This window comes from Erythranthe guttata, chromosome 2 (assembly GCF_056151865.1).
Source record: "Erythranthe guttata isolate IM_541 chromosome 2, IM_541, whole genome shotgun sequence".
Taxonomy (NCBI): Eukaryota; Viridiplantae; Streptophyta; class Magnoliopsida; order Lamiales; family Phrymaceae; genus Erythranthe; species Erythranthe guttata.
This window is the reverse complement of record NC_142534.1, coordinates 11,367,506-11,385,481: the sequence shown is the minus strand read 5'-3', so window position 1 is coordinate 11,385,481 and position 17,976 is coordinate 11,367,506. Positions and strand designations below refer to the sequence as shown.

The window sequence follows — 17,976 nt, the reverse complement described above, 5'->3', positions numbered from 1 at the left end:
ATTCACTGTTTTTGAGAAATATATTAAGATTAATGTTTGTACGAGTTCTGAACATCCTCCAGAATTTGCCAGTTTGGCTTAATATAATTTTGTATCCTAAAAAAAATTTGCATAATCTGTAGATCATCTGATATATGGAAGTTTAAATATCTTGTAATAAATATTTTATTGTAAAAAATAAATAAAAAAATAAAAAAATAGAAATAACCTAGAACACATAAGGATTAAGTGGATATAAGGAAGGGTGGTGTATTATAAATTAGAGGGGTATTTAAGATATTTTATAATCTATGGTGGTGAATTGAGATACTTTGGTCGTGGAAATAGCACCACTCCTAACAAGTACACCTAAGAAATTGGAGATAACATATAAGTAATTGAACTCCAACTAAACAATTTTAAGTTACACATAAGCAATTGGATACATGTCATTCATGGAGCCTATAGATCATCTTTTTATATAGATTATAGATTTTACAGTAAATAAATAGAAACAATAAAACTAGTCCACAAGATCATAGTCTGTTCAACAAGAATTTCTACTGAAATCAAACAAAACTACGTAATAAAAGAATAAAAAAAAAAAGAGAAAAAAAAAAAGAAAAGGAAAAAGGATTGCATCCTCTTAGTCATTTGCATAGTATATCCAAAGGAACCCCACAAGTAATCTATTACTATGAGGAAATTAAGAAGGAAAAGTTCTCCCCATCTTCCCTATATCTCAATTTCCAGCCGTTGGGAATTTTCCCAAGCAGCCTACTATAATTAACATTCAACTGTTGCAAGAACACAACATCAGTCGAAATATTCTTATAAATTTTGTTATGCGCAATATCTAAACTAATCATAAATCCCATAAACCCCATTCTCCACAAATTAAATCAAACTCGATCGAAATCATTCCTTGAGATCACCATAGCAACCGTAGTCTTCACCAAACCAAAGACACTGAAGCATCTCCAGACAATGTGTTCGACGAAATGTCTATGAAAGAAAAGTTCACATTGGCGACGTTGAATCGTCGACGGAATCTCGTCGGAGAGCTTGTTGTGCGATAAAATTAGCAACATAAATTTGGCGCCAAAAACATTCCAGTATGGGTTCGGTGAGTTGGTTCCGGCTGAAATCAATAGCCCTAAGAAACGGAGCTTTGCAAGAGAATGTGGGATCAAGCCGTAGAAACAGTTAAAATATAAATCAAATAAATGCAAGATTCCTGAGATGAACAGGACCACTAGATTAAGGCTAGGGGATATTAGTCGAACTTATAGTTACGGATGTAAAATAAGAGAGTTTCAAGATTTGGAGAGGGATTTTGCCAACGAGATAAGGGATCTTTTGGAGACGGGGAATTTCAAGGTATTTTAGGTTGGAGAGTGACGGAGGAATTGTGATGTTTAGGTCATGGTATGTGACGGTGAGACTGATTATGAGGTTTTTGGTGTCATTGCATGTGACTCCGTACCAATCGCAGCATTCCAAAAGTGCTTTCCACGAGGAGAAAGGATTGTGGAGGTTCGAGAAGTTGCGTTTGAATAACATAAGTGCAATTTTGTCTTGAGGGTGACAAAGCTCTAATGATGATGATTGGGAGAGATTGGGATCGGAAAATTTGTGAGTAACGGGCTTATTATCTGTATCTGGTCAGAAATGGTTGACTTGTTTACATTGATTTAGTTTCAAGCCAATGTTTGAGTATGATAGAGTAATAATCGCACTCTACAAAATGAATTGGAACCAGGATATAAAGACATGTGAATGCACAATACGATGATACTCACTTTTAAAAGTTGATATCTCCTTAATGATTTGTGCTCTTTTTTACTCGGGCCATTGATAGTGGAGTAGTGTGCTTCTATTTGTTGGATTATAATGGATATTAGGAACATCTATGATTTAGATCAATTCTAAAATGAATCCTTCGAAAACAAACATATCTAAATTCATCCCATTTCAGTAATAATCCTCTTTAAAACAAATATTAAAATCCAATCTTACATATCTTAGACATCTAAAATGGGAGTATCTAAATGTGATGGATTGTCCAAAAAAAAAGGGTTTCAAATAGGGAGATCAACTAGCGAGTGAATCGAAAGCCTAGCTACTCTTTACGATTTACCACTTTGCCTTGTATTTAAACATTCACCTAATTTTGTCTTGTACCTTCAAATGTTAAGCTACTACTCCACTACTGCTTTTACTATAAAGTCATTTTGAAGTTTATGGCTGTCAATTATGTGGCTAAATATATGAAGACGTACGGCATACAAACAGTCTCTATTCCTTTACTAATTTGGCAGACAACACATGTAACATTCTTGGGGTACGGGGTGTGGCACTTGGCGGGACCCTAACGATCATATCATGTAGCTCTCTTGTGTTTAATTGGATGAGCGATGTATTCAAGATGCTTCCACAAAGGGAGCACACATAAGCAATGTGACTATCAGAGCTTGTGTGTAACCTATTGTGTATCATATATGATGTTCCGTGTGCAGAAAGGGAATCGTTCCATTTCTCCAAACCGGACCCCACCACCATGCTTTCTATCTTTGACGGATTGCCTTGTCAACTCATGCACTACTCATTTCGAAACGAACATGGAAAACATAAAAATAGAAAATGAACTTTTATTTTCATGTTAAAGGGCAACATAAATGTAAATTCAAATATTTTTATTATGGAAGTATTTCCATTTCTTTGGTTGATTTAAAAATTAATTATACTACAATTTATACTACTTGAAATCTCTAATGGACGGTGTTAGTTGATTTAATTTTGAGAGCACTCTATAAATATTATATACATAATCTAGAAGATAAGTACAATTCTGAGACTTTAGAGTGTTTTAGAATAATCTTTCAGACTTAATAACAATTTCCTATATATTCCTACAATATTCACATCTACAAGGTAAGCTACTTTGAACTGTCTTTTGAACTAGTTTATTAATTATATTTCGATCAAAATTGTACAGAAAATAAGTTATTTTACGATAACAATCGTGAGTCATTTTGTCGCATTATCCAACTATTCCCTACAACTTCTGTCACCATCGACGATCCACTTCATAGGCTTAGCGAAGTTGCATCCACATTTCCTCATTGTTTGATTTGAAAAACAATCCTCACCTGATTTGATCTAAGTGGCTGAATAGAGAAACTAAGGTATGTGATTGTATGAATGACCACCGAATGAAGGCCCAAAGAGCAAAGCCCACTCCAAGCGCAAGAGACTTGTGAAAAGGAGTATCCGGAGGAGTCTCCCGGCGTTAGCACTCCGACGATTAAGTTAGTTGGGTATTTTCTTGAGAAGAAACTATATATGTAAAAATGGCAAGATAGGTATATTTCTCAATCTATCTTTTTACCTCAAGATTGTTATTTATACCTGCTCTTTAGGTAAGGCGGTTGGTCCCGGTGTCACTTTACAGCCTTATCCCCTCGTGGGGCCGGGTGATGTTATCTTCCGGGTTTTCTGGTCTGTCAGCACTAGCGAGCTCTATCGGCACTAGCGAGCTCTCTTGATTATGCGGGGCAGGGGCTCGTTCTCTAAAAGGAGGGCGCTTGCTTCGAAGGAGAGCTCGCTTCGACCTTACGTGGATGGTTCTCCGGTCTTTGTCACTACAGACATTTCCGTCGTTGTCACTTCAGCCGCAAAACTAGTCCCATCTATCAGCCGCCCATTCTTTATGGGGAAGGGTGATGGCGTTAGTGGCAACCTCATGGGGTTTGAGCCTAAAGTACGTTCGGAGTTTCCTTACCGGGCTCTATAGGGCAAATGTGCCGGAATCATCACCGTTTAGCAGTTGAGAAACCAAAGTCATGTCTGGTCCTTCAAATGATTGAAGGAATAACGGAGTTGATGGATCATCGATTCAATTCCACCGTGGTAGTTGCGCCATTAAAGCAGGATCGAAGAAAACTCATAATATTTATTTCTCATAGCCGTAATGTTTTCTGATCAATGCACACCAAATGTTTATTAATGTGATTCTTTAATTAATACAATTGAAGGCAATATTAATAAAACACAATACAAAATATAAACAAGGAACAAATTAAATAAATATAATCATTACTTAAGAAAGCAAATTGTAATAATCTTGTTCACTATTAGGGTGGTGAGAAGGGCCACAGAACATTCCACCAGAGTGGGGGAAGTACAATAGGGTGAGTGGTAGTGTAGAAAGAAACATCAAAATACATGAGAGAGATGCTTTTTTGGGTTGACATATTATTATTTGATCCTGAAAATAGAAGCAATTGTGTCACTACAGCACCTAAAGTACCCCCACTCCCTGTCATTCCTGATATTACTCCAAGGGACCTGCCATTGTTACATATTTAAATTATTGACTTACATTTGTGGAATGAAATATAGAACACTTTTTGCTTATCAAATAAAAAACATATATTATTACACTTTTATTATATGGGTAAATTACAAAAGAACTCTTATTTTCAATAATTACATTCACCCATGTAATTTGTAGATTTCTTACATTAACACCAATCTGTATGGGGTAGATGGAAGAAATTTAAAAGTGCAAGGGAATGGATATAATTTCTCAAAAAGGAGTTCTTTTATAATTACATTTTACCTCAAGATTGAAGAACTAACTATTACTAGAGTTTAAATGAATGAACAGGAGTTATTTGGGGTGTCAAGCTCGAATTTTGAATGTATTATTTTTAGAGTAAATTACAACCACCATCTTAAGGTATGGTCAAATTACGAAACCCACCCATATTTGGGTAATTACAGGTACCCTCTCAACTATAAATCTTCTTACACGTCCAACCTTGCGGTGTCGAATGTAGTGGAATCTTCTGCATTATATGGAATATTCTCAATTTTGTACCTGTTTTATCCCATTCGAGCTTCACATTTTGAAGCAAGATGATCATATGATGTGTTTTTTGGCTTATATATATATCAGATTGTAGTGCATCTTAAACTGCATTTTTGTACAAAACGAGTACAAACTAGTGAACATTCCACGAAATCTACAAGATTATATTGAATTTGACACCATAAGGACGGACGTGTAACAAGATTCATAGTTAAAGGGTAGTTGTAATTATCCAAACATGAGGGGCTTTTTCGCAATTGGACCATACTAAGAGAAAGGTTGTAATTTACCCTTATTTTTATGACCACGAACTTAAGGAGCTTATTTTTGCTCGAGCTCATAAAATCAGGTGGGAAATAGTAGTCCCATATGTATTTGAATCTTGATAAAATAAAACATCAAAAAATCAAAAATAAACTTATTTTGAAATTCGAAATGAAAAATATTATTCCAAGATCATAAAATTTTAGGATTAAAATCAGTGAAACTCGAACATTTTGATCCAATTTCCACTCCTACCCGTACCTTCGTGAGTATTTCATGTCCAAAATGGAATTTAAATTATGTAACCTTATCAAATTAATATTTTCTATAAATATTTATATAGAAAATAATTAATCAAATAATTATATTTATAAAATCAAATGAATGCAAAGCGGTGGGTACATACCTCTTTGACACAAAAGGAACAACGCCAAATGTAAGACCAGAAGCAGCTTGCACGAATATAGAGAAACAACACATCACCAAAACCGACCCCCACAGCGACTCAATCCGACCCAGCGCAACACACAGCACCGCCGCCACCGTCTGCGCCGCCCACAAGCTCCACAGCCGCCCTCTCATTCCGTATCTCCTCCCCATCTCGTCGGAAACAACCCCTCCCGCCGGCCGGGTAACTATATTCGCGAAACCGAAACTGGCGGCGATTGCGCCGGCCGCCTCCATACCCACGCCGAACCTATCGTAAAAATACTGTGCAATAATATTATCAGTCGTCAACTCCACTCCGAAGCAGAACCCATACGTTAACCCTAAAACCCATCCTCTGTAATTCTTCAACCCGTTGAACAAAATACTGAAATAGTTTTTGTTTGTGTTATTTGGGGTCCGTTTATATTTTCCGTCGGGGAGATCTTGGCCGTAGGCGAGAACCGCTAACGCCGTTAAGATCTGTAGAAGTGCTGGAACCGTAAACGCGACTCTCCACGCAAATGAGGGTTTGAATTTTACGATATGGGTTAGGAAATAGTATACGGACGGCATCACGAGCTGCGTCAAGCCGGAGCCGGCGCTGGCCCAGCCGGATGCGACGCCGGTCGCCGCGCCGACGACCTCGCCGGAGAACATGGATGCCATCCAGAACTGGCAGGAGACGAAGTTCGCGAGAGAGATGCCGATTAGGAAACGGACTAGGATGAAGGATTTGGCGGTTGAGGCGAAGGAGACGGCGAGGACGGCGGGGGCGGTGAGGAGGGAGACGGCGGCGGAGGCGGTGCGGGGGCCGAACATGTCGCAGGCGGGGCCCATGGCGAGGCGGGAGAAGATGGATCCGCAGAAGGAGGCTGCTCCGGCTGTGCCTACGTCGGCGGCGGTGAGGTGGAGGTCTTGGCGGATTGCTGGGAGGAGAGAGGGGATGGAGAAGGTGGAGAAGAAGCAGGAGAAGAGGGAAATCCAGGCGAGGTGGAAGGCGCGCATGTGCGGCGGAGATATCGAGAATGGTCGGAAAACTGTGGCTTTGTGTTCTGAATCCACTTGCAGAGGAAAGGTGGGTTGATCGGTGGTTTTGGAAGCTTGTTGTTCCATGGCTGAGTTCGTCACTAATTTTCAGTTTTAATAGAAAGAAAAGTAAAGAACAAATATTGAGACTTATGAGACTGATTTATGTATTCTTTGGGCTTCTCCATTTATTTGAGAGCAAGTTACAACCACCCCTGAAATATAGTAAAATTACGAAAACTCCCCTCATGTTTGGGTAATTACTTTAACCCCTTTAACTATAAATTTTTAAACATAATTCTATTTCCATCATTTAAACATAATTCTATCCTCGATGGTTCATCGATTCGTAGAGTGGTGCAGCGGGTTTTGGTTGTTTTGTGTGAGTGCCATATTGTTTTCTTTCTTACGAGAATAATAGAGTCGAGAGAGGGATGAAAAGAACGGTTATGAACTAAAATCCTTAATTTCATTTTGATTTAAAAACATTATAAAATTGAACGACATATTTTTTCCCCATTTTTGTCTCAAACGGCCTCGGGCGGCCTCATATGCCAAAAACCAAATTTTCAAATATTTACACAAAAATCATAATGATTTAGGTTCGTCTCTTCCTTGATCGATTTTTAGAACACAAATAAATAAAAGTGTTAATGTGCTAACGGATGGCATGTTTTTTTTTTCTTTTAAATCCAAATCCCGTTAAAGATCTTTATATATAAAAGTAAGAAACACTTGGACACCATAATATGTGTTTTTTTTTTAAACTAATCAATATTGTAATTATTATTATTATTTTCATCTCGAATTTTCGAGCTTTTTTTTTTATTACTTTTCTAGCAAATCAGATTGGCAAATCGGCTAGCAAAATCATAATCTATTGGAATAGTTAATTTTTTCTTTAATTTCTTTGTAAATTTCTCTTGTTTGTACACATCAACACGGATTTTTTTCGTATTTTAATTATCAAAAGAATAAAAGCAAAATCAGATATATTTTTTTTAATTATCGAATGATGCAACATAAACTTTTTAAAGAGAAGTTCAGATGAAGCGAAAGACGTGTAGAATTTGGAAAAGAAATTAGGCCATGAAGCATGTGGCAACGAGGATCAAATTCTGACTAACCATTGTGGAAGAAAGAGATAGAGCAAACATTGGAAGTGGGATGGGGACCACATATGTAGATAAATGAAAATTATTTCTTCGATAAATTTCACTTTTCCCCTTGTACTTTGGCTCGAAATCACTTTATCCTCTTCTACCCTCGATTGCATTGATTTGCCTATTTGTGCTCGAAAAATTGTCTCAATGTGGCCATCGCCGTTAGTTTTCATACCTTTGACCTTAACACCGTTTGATCTAAGTCTGAAAATTACAAAAAAGTCACCCCCACAGTTTAAATAATTATTTAAAAAATTAAATAAATAAAAAAGTCACCCTCACAGTTTAAGAAAAATACATTCTTTCTTATGATATTAGAGGGTTAGGATGGCGAGTTAAGAAGAAAAATATAAGTGCAGTCATTGCCAAAGAAAAAGTGGAATTTGCTTACATAGATGGAAGTGATTAATAATAGTATATTATTATTTAATTAGAATTTGCATTAAGACATTCAATGCATTTGATAGATTGACTCTTTGTTAATTAATTAAAATCATCAGTCTAATATTCCAATAGCATTCGAAATGCTGAAGTTGAAGCAATATGAAGACATAGTCCTAATACTAAAATGTCAGCTTTCCAAGTACAATAAGATAAGCAGAATAATGAAGATATGTGTACTAATTATATGCTTCATTTTGCCCGTGGAACTTTTTTGCAAAGAGCTCAACCAATAAGAAAGAGAGCTCTTTGTACATTAATGACTGTAACAAAAACATTACACAAAGTACTCGAAAACATCACACAAAGTAATCCATTATATAAACACATAAATCTAGTACTTGAAAGCCTAATACATTGCTCATAAACAACACATAATCTACAACTCAGGAATCCGATCCACAACTAATCATCATAAAATCAGAAATTATTTACAATATCCGGTACTTAAACACCATAAACTAGGAATTAAAAAGGCTTATTTATTGAACCTTGTCTGTGAAGATTCTCCTCCATTGTCTGTGAACAAATCATATTTCTTGGACCTTAATGGTTGGTTGAAGAACATCACATTTGCATATCTTGTCCTTTTCACGAACATCTACATAATTGAAACCTGAAATTAGTCGTCATCAAATAGCTAACTCGAACTGAAATAAGCCAAGTAAAAATAGACAATCACCTCAACATTTCCACCATTTGTATTGTTATTGATTTGAATATGAGATCTATTATTGATTCCATTTTGCAATCAACATAAAATAGGTTAGATATTCCAAAAATGTACTATATTATATTTCAAAAGATTTATTTTTTTCAATAGTACTTGACATGAAGATTTTAAATTAACATTTACACATACACAAGAACCTATATTGAATTGATTTGTTTTTGGTTTAGGAGGCTTCTTGCAGGTTCTTGTATTATGGTTGATATCTCCACAGTTAGAGCATGTAAGAACAGTCTCATGCTTTGTTACTTTGTCATTCACACTCACTTCATCTACTCCTTTTTTTCGTGTTCTTCGTTGGCCTTTCAGTTTTTTTTAGGGAAGAGGCAGCATCTCTTCATCTTGTCCAGCTGGAAGGGCCCACATTGTATGATCTAGAATGAGATGGATAGTGTGGATGTAAGCCCTCTTGTACATCTTCACTGTGTAATATATGTTAACATAATCTTCTTCAGGGTCCTTTTTCCCTTGAAGAATTGCACAAGTGGCATGTGCACAAAGAATGCCTATAATTAGGGGTGGAAATTGGAACGAAATTTCTGAATTCCGCCAATTTCGATCCGAAAATATCCGAATTTGGAACACTATTTTTCATTCCGATATTCCGATTTACGATTTTTCTATTCAAGTTTGAATTGTTTTTCTATTCATATTTTGCAATAACTATATCTACTTTTTCTTATTTTAATTTGAAAATTTGCAAGAACTATATTTGCTTTGATAAACTGATTATGTTGTGTTTACATTTTCTCTTATTGACCTTTGTCTTGGATTCTTGCCTGTTGCCGAAAAATTACAAAAATATTAGAAGAAAAAAATGCTAAAAATTACCATTATTTCCGATTTTGGAACAATAAATTAAGAAATAATGCAATTTCCGAAAATTCCGAAATTCTGCTGATTCCGACGTATTCCGAAATTGGAATGGATTTTGAAATTCCGATTTTTTTAGAATGGAAATTGGAATCTATTTTTAACTTCCGAAAAAAATTGGAAATTTTCCAAAAAAGACATTTTCGATCCATTATGTCTGATTTCCATCCCTACCTGTAAGATCCCAGTCTCTTCAGCTGCAAGACCCCTTCTTCAAGTCCACAATCCATGTGTGTATCTTATATTAATTCCCACAATTCAAGTGTAGAAGAATGACACTAATAGTTCAATGATCTCAGCGTAATATTGTTCTATTTACCATGAATTGTAGGGCATATCTTCATTTGATTTCCTTAATCCACTCTTTTTTCTTTTTTCTGCATTCTAACAATTAATTGCCTTCTCAAACATTCCATCAAAGTTAACATTGGCAATTATTTAACTTCTTTGATGTAACTGTTGAATGATTCCCATCGTATTGTTGCTTAAAATGTCACACTTAGTTCTAGGAGACATAGCATACTTACACCACTATGAATGATGGACATTGTTCAACCATTCATAATCTTGTACATACATTACCTTAATTGTAGCCATTTTATTCTTGAATCTGTCTTCCAAATAACTTGTGGATGTTGCCCTTATAATGTCTTTTAATCTCATTTTAAATTTTGCATGTATGTCTCTTACACAAAATTTGTGTTCAATATTTGGCATCACGGAATTGAAGCACTCAACCAAGCCCTCTTGTGCATCACTTATGAATGTACATGCAGTTAGATTATATTTACCAATTCCCACATATAACATATTCAAAAACAAAGACCAAGAATCAATACATTCAATTTCACGTACACCCACATCTATTGGAAACATTTTATTGTTCTCATCTCTACATATTGCAGCCATCAACATGCCCCAGAAAGGACCCTTAGGAAAACTGTTAAGTGTATATTTTATACACATAATCATATCTTTTATTTTGAGCTTTTAGTATATTTTATTGATAATTGGTGTTTAATGTTTTGATTTATTATGTTCCAGGCACAAATTGAACAATTGAATAAGTTGTGGGTCAAAACTACAATTTAGAAGATTAGAAGAAAAGGTGGACATAATTGGAGACGTCAAACATCCGAGATGGAAAGACTGCGCAGTAAAGAAAACTTCCAAAAGTTGCAAGGAAACTGCCGTTTCCCCAAATTTTCCCACCTTATAAAAGTCATCTCAAGCACACAATTAGAGTCCTCCTCTTTTTACCGAATTTCAAGAGCAAAGAAGCAATAACGAAGAATTCGAAGACTCTAAGCATAATTTTATCTTCCATCAATTATTTTAATTTCGTTTTACTTTAATCGTGAGTAGCTAAACATTTTATTTCCAGGATTTTATTTTGAACCCTATGTGGGATTTATGAACCATTTTCTATGATTTTATGCAAGTTTTAATTCCGGATTATTTCTTCTACTTGTTTTATTAAGTGCATGAAACATGCCACTTTATGTGTTTTTATGTTATTGTTAATCGCATGAATCGGAAGACCCGGTTAATAATTAGAACTTTGGTAGAAGAGGCTTTGTAGTATTAGCATAGGAATATATTCAGGGGCGGTGCTTGCAAGGGGCATGAGGGCTGATGACCCCCCAAGATTTTTTTTTTTTTTTTTTTAGATATTTGGTATTTTATTTTTTGAACATTACTTTTGGCCCCCTAAAGTTTTTGTAAATATGTGTCTTAACCCATTATTTTTTTAGTTTCTTCTCCATAATCTTATATAAATTATAGATACATATATCATAGTTAATATAAAATATAAAATAAGATGCTTAAAACTTGTATTATTTTAAATAAAATTATGAATATTACTTATTTTTGAATTTTTTTTATCAATGCCTTGAGATCGTGCCATGAATCCCTGAAATATTAAGTGCAATATATAATTAGAATAATTTGAATTAATTTAGAATTTTATGTGATGATTAAAATATGATTTAATTATAATATATATGATATTTTAATTAAAAATTAGTAATATAAACTTATTTTTTGCAATGTTTTGTGAACCTAAATTTGTTTTCGGGACGCTGCCCCGAACTTCAAAATTTTAGTTAGCGCCCCCCCTCTCCCCCCCCATTTTGATCCTGGTACCGCCTCTGAATATATTTAAGGGAAAATGAGGGATAACCCCCTCAATACACAAAATAATAGAGTCCAGGCCCATTTTAATATTTACCATTTGTAAAGAAATCTAAAATTAACATTAGGAATTGTGAGACCCCCCTCACGTGTTTATTATTCCAATTTTGTCCTTTCTTCCCCCACTCTTTCTCTCTCTCCCCCCCTCTCTTCTCAACCGTCCTTTTTGACGTGTTGTCATTTATTATTTTTCTTCTCTCTCCTCTCTCCTCTCTTCTCTCTCTTCCACAATTTCCTCTCTTCTCTCTCCTCTCTCCTCTATTCTCTCTCTTCTCTCTCTTCCACAATTTCCTCTCTTTTCTCTCCTCTCTCCTATCTTCTCTCTATTCTCTCTCTTCCACAATTTCCTCTCTTCTCTCTCCTCTCTCTCTCTTCTCTCTCTCTCCTTTCTCTTCCCTCATTTCCTCTATTCTCGTCTGTTTCATTTTTTCTCTTTAGTTTCTCTATATCTTCTCAATACTTTATCTTTTCTTCTACATCTCATCTCATTTTATAACACCATAGTATCTTAAATTGAAATATAATATAGTGAATTAATGGAAAACTATAGTTGATTACCAATTTTTTATAGTTGACATCGGAACAATTGTAGTTGACTATCCAATTTTTGTAGAACTCTGGCAACAATATAGTTAACTACCAATTTTTTATAGTTGACATCGTAAAAATTATAGTTAACTATCTAATTTTTATAGTTGACTCTGGAAAAAATATAGTGAACTATCCGATTTTATAGTTGACTCTGGCAACAATATAGTTAACTACCATTTTTTTATAGTTGACATCGTAAAAATTATAGTTAACTATCTAATTTTTATAGTTGACTCTGGAAAAAATATAGTGAACTATCCGATTTTATAGTTAACTCTGAGTGTATGACCGTAATTTTTTAAGTTTTTCGACAACAATGATCTCTTCTTTGTTGTGGACTCTGATAAAACAAATTTCATACGAAACAAATATTTATGAGTCAACAAATAGTGCGACCATAGATATGTAGATCTAAAAAACAAGCTTGTTTACAAACTCCATTTTTGAATAATCAACCATTTTTGCAGTCTTCATAGTCGCTGAAATTGAAAAAAAAAAATGGAAATATGTCGTATTATGACATAAAACAGAGAAATCTAATTATATGTTGTAGGAAAAACGGATTTCATAGCAGCCTACCTTTATTCGATTTTTTTGATTTCACCATGTTTTTGTGTCTGCTTCTCCTCGATTCACACGTTTGTGAATTTTTTTCCAACAAATGAAGAAAACTAGGGTTCCACCGAAGGCCATAGATCATGGGTAGATTTTAGCGAATTATTGGGATGATATTCTACATATTGCCGTGATTTAGGGGGGAGAGATTTTTTTCCCATGAATATTTGATATGAATCCCGTAGTTTAGGTAGAGATGGTGGGGGGGCTGATTTCTAATACAAAATGTGAGGGTAGTATTGGTATGACACTAATGGAGGGGGTTTGACTTATTAAAAATAATGAGGGGTGGTTAGTTCTAATATTTTTCTTAATGAGGGGGTTTTGTCTCATTAACCCTATATTTAATCTCTTAGGTAGCCATTATTGAGATTTTTGCTTCATGTTGTTGTCTATAATTAATTGCGTAGGAATACATTAATTAAATCTAGATTAATAGAATCGTAATACACGCGGAAGCGGGTTTATGATTAATTTAGCATCTCATGTTAGTAATTCGATTTAATAACTTGCATAATTTTAGGAATTGGGGAAATAATAATCACATAGGGGGAGAATAAAATCCTAGGCTTGTTTTCTCTGATTAATCTTCGTGTTTAATTGTTTTCTTGTTCCTACCTTTTTAATTTGCTTCAATTTAGTTTAGTTAATTTAGAATAATTACTCATCTTTCGACTGTGTAAGGTGGGCTTGATCGCAATTGGTAGGATTTAGCGTGTCTAGAATTAAATAATTAAATATTCTATGTGGTCTACATCGCTCTACATCGCTCTATTAAATATTGGTAGGTATTACAACCAACAAAAACAAGCATCACGACCTATGATAGGTCTACATCGCTCTATGAAACTTTTTTTCAAAGCATCAAACATCAAAGGCGATCTATGAAATCTGGGAGATGGGTACAAAGGTTGACCTTGCACAGTGGTTGTTGATCCACGGTTTGTTTTCAGAACTCGTCACAATATGGTCTACTGCTAGAATATTGTTCAAACAAGTTACCTTGAATCTTCTCAAGTGTTTTTTTCTTAGTTCTATATAACTGTTCTCTATGTGCATAAACCCGAAGGCCGAACCCCTCTTTTAACCATACCTCTAAAAGATTTAAAGGCAATGTGGGATCCTTCATGAATGTTTCCTAGTACTACTCTGAAAGGTATCTGGAATTGGCATATTTATTTTTAAAATCTCTACGACACATATGACGCTCACCCTTACATCTTTAATTTGGAATGCAGTTGATTGCGCCATGAAACTAGCATGTATTCTCTAACGGCTCTTATTTTTGCAAATTGTAGTTACTCTATCTGTTTCATTTTTCACAAATTTCAATTCAAAACCTTTCATAACAGAATACTTTATAAGTGCTTTTCTATAATCTTCAATACTATGTAATATAAGCCCTATTTCAAGTTTTTGATCAGTGATATCAGTTTTCTCATCTAACTGTTGAAATATCTCACCTCTCTCCTCATCAGGGTCACTATGTCTAGTCAAATTCACTGGATCATTTTGTACATTTCTTTCTACAACATTAAAATCTCCATCACGGTGTATTACTTCACTTTCTTGATTTGCTCCACCTATATCATTACCTCTCTGATCACCTCTCTCATCAACTATTTGATCCCCCATATTGGCATCATTTTCAGAAGCTTCAATATACAACTCAACATGATAAATATTCAAATCAAGGCGTAGTTTTAACATTTTAATCGCATCCAAATAATTAAAAAGTATTTGTAGATCATTCTTACCAGGAACCTTGTTAAAAAAACACTGTGATTCTAGGATATCCAAGATCTATACATACATTTTCAAGATCCATGTAAGATATAACAATATGGTGAAGACCTATCATGAAGTTAATATGATCCCCAACATATTGACAACCCCCTTTAAACAGTCTACCATAATGTAGACTAATATTAAACATTACCTACAATTATAACAAACAAAAACAAATCGATTACTGAGAGAACTGAACAAAAGCCAGACAATCCTTGAAGGAAGCCCTAATTCAATTCAATTAAAAGTCCCAATTTAATTAAATTCTACAAGAAAATCATAGAAAAAACCCCTAATTCAATTCTACATAAAAAAATTGGAAGAAAAACTCAATTCGATTAAAAACCCCAATTTTAAATCCCAATATGTAGTTGAGGGGACATTTTGGGTCGTAGCCTATAGTCCAGGGATGTTAATTGTACTTACCTCTAAAAAGATTATAAATATGATTATACCCCCATCATTTATATCTTATAATCACTTAGCAAAGGATTCGTAATAATAAAAAAAGTTAAATATAATTATATCCCCATCATTTAAACATTTTTCTATCATCATTGATCGACTCTTAGAGCAATGCAATTAGGATTCCTTTACTGCGCCTTTTCGTCATCTCGGACGGTCGTCCAGAATTTTGCACTAAAGCTCGGACGGTCGTCCTAAAACCAGAGGCTGCTTCTGCTTCTCAGACAGCCGTCCCAGTTTTAAGTGTAAATCTGGGACGGCCGTCCCGGGCTAATTTCTTCGGATTTTTGATTGCTTCACTTTTGGCCAATATTTTCTCCAAATTTGTAGATTTGACCCCATACTTTTCCTAATTCTTCAATTTGTACCTAAAATACAATAAATCAACTTTTTAAGCGCCAATTATCGTTAAAACACACCAAAAGCTCAAATAAAAAGGTACGATAAAGTGTAAAAATATACACTTAACAGTTTTCCATGGCAAAAAACCAAGTGAAGCAATCCAATATGATGATGATGTTGAAACACATGTGATATATAGAATGTACAAAGACTTCGTTTTTCAAAATGACGAAGTTCCCAAAAAACCAAACGTAACTAGAGAGACAAAATTTGATAATCTAGTTAGAGATGCAGATACTTCATTATTCTCGGGTTGCATAAAGTATACAAAAAATTCTGCCATTAATAAGAGTACTGATGGAAAGCTAAGACGTCCTCATAGGCATGGGACTCGACAAAATAGGAGATTTTCGTCAAACTAAACCTCGGGTGCATAGCATTGTGGTAGAATATTGTTACAATCAATCTCTCCTATGCCCTGATGACCCTACCCCTTCCTTCAGCTATTTTGTATGATATAAAACTTGTTTCTATTTCTTATATCATATTCAACAATCAAATTATGTGGCCATAGTAAGTGACACGTGTGTTGCACGTGGTTCATGATTTTTATTAATTAATTATATGTTTATTAATAAGTTACTCTATTAAAATTAACAGCGGTACTATAAGAAAAATATCTATGAATAATATAATATTGAAACTTATTCCACAACACTTTATATAAAATTAAAAATTATACAAATTTGAATTTATATTTCGAATGTAAATTTTGCGATCATATTATTTTGCTTGGTCTTGACTTGGGCACATAGTTCCAACGGAAAAAAAAAAAAACAAATCTTCATATTTGTTCTTAAATTTGCCTAAGTGATTTCTATTCGTAACATAAAAGTCAAATATCATTGTAATATTTATTATTCTTCCTCTGAACTAACTATTGTTTACACTCGTTTTTTGCATAATCCAGCATCATTATTTTAGCATCGTCATTCATTTAACCGATTTGCATGATTTAGTCAAAATAATTTTATATGATCAATCATTTTTACTTATATATGTTTTTATTTAACATGGTGATTTATCTGAAGACTGAATTAACAACAATAAGAGAGAAAATCGATTATACCCTCTCTATGCAAAAATCGTTATGAATACACTTTTGATGTGTATACACTTACACATATTACAAGAATAACAAAAGAAACTTATTTTAGACATACATTTACACTTCAAATGCTATTACTTATTAGTCTTTATTTGGATCCCTTTACTACATGGATTGTAAACATCTTTTAAAATCTTTCTTAATAGAAAAATTATTTTATGAATAAATAATTAGATGAATCTACTTCAAAAACAATTGCCAAAAAAATAAAGATTATGAAGTATGATTAAATGCATGTAGTACAGTTGATTTGAATTGAGCCTTCACTTATTAATATCTCATAGTTATTTGATAACTAATTTAAGGTCCAATTATGTAGTGTTTGTGAAAATGACAAGATATGAAAATGTGACGTTCTTCAGCCAACCATTAAGGTCCAAGAAATATGAATTGTTCACAAACAATGGAGGAAAATCTTCACAGGCAAGGTTCAATAAATAGGCCTTTTTAATTTCTAGTTTATGGTGTTCAAGTACTGGATAATGTTAATAATTTCTGATTTTATGGTGGATTAATTGTGGATCGGATTCCTGAGTTCTGGATTATGTGTTGTTTATGAGCTGGATTAGGATTTTCAAGTACTGGATTTATGTGTTTATATAATGAATTATGTGTTGTTTAATGTTTTAAAGAACTACTATTTTTTTTTACTTAATTCGAGTACTCTATGCAATATTTTCATTATAGTCATTAATGTACAAAGAGCTCCCTTTCTTATTGGTTGAGCTCTTTGCAAAACAGTTCCACACAAAAATGAAGCATACAACTAGTACACGTATCTTCATTATTCTCCTTATCTTATTATATATACTTGGAAAGCTGACATTTTAGTATTAGGACTCAGTCTTCATATGGTTTCAACTTCAGCATCATATTCTTTACACATGACCTAAAAAAAACCCCTCTCATTTCCCTCTCTCTCAACATATGACGTGAAGAAAAAAAAATTCATTTCACTCATTCATCCTCGCTAATTTGGTCGCATTCCTGAAGAATTTCATAAAGGCCCAACTTGTTGAAGTAATCCGAC

General features: G+C 34.1%; 1 protein-coding gene across 1 annotated transcript; it reads right to left on the bottom strand.

Moving 5' to 3' along the window:
* Nucleotides 1–3,955: 3,955 nt before the first annotated feature.
* Nucleotides 3,956–6,749, bottom strand: LOC105969708 (high affinity nitrate transporter 2.7). The gene is made up of 2 exons (XM_012994482.2): nucleotides 5,526–6,749; nucleotides 3,956–4,329 (listed from the first exon to the last, which is right to left on the bottom strand). Exons 1-2 carry the CDS (start codon nucleotides 6,659–6,661, stop codon nucleotides 4,116–4,118), a joined length of 1,350 nt encoding a protein of 449 aa, XP_012849936.2. The 5' UTR covers nucleotides 6,662–6,749; the 3' UTR covers nucleotides 3,956–4,115.
* Between the last annotated feature and the right edge of the window lie 11,227 nt (nucleotides 6,750–17,976).

What these genes read in the sequence shown, in the direction of transcription:
- LOC105969708 (XM_012994482.2), bottom strand. Translation starts at nt 6,661, where the DNA reads ATGGAACAACAAGCTTCCAAAACCACCGATCAACCCACCTTTCCTCTG. An exon ending in GTTCCTTTTGTGTCAAAGAG is followed by an intron (nt 4,330 to 5,525) that starts GTATGTACCCAC and finishes TAACAATGGCAG; the next exon opens with GTCCCTTGGAGTAATATCAG.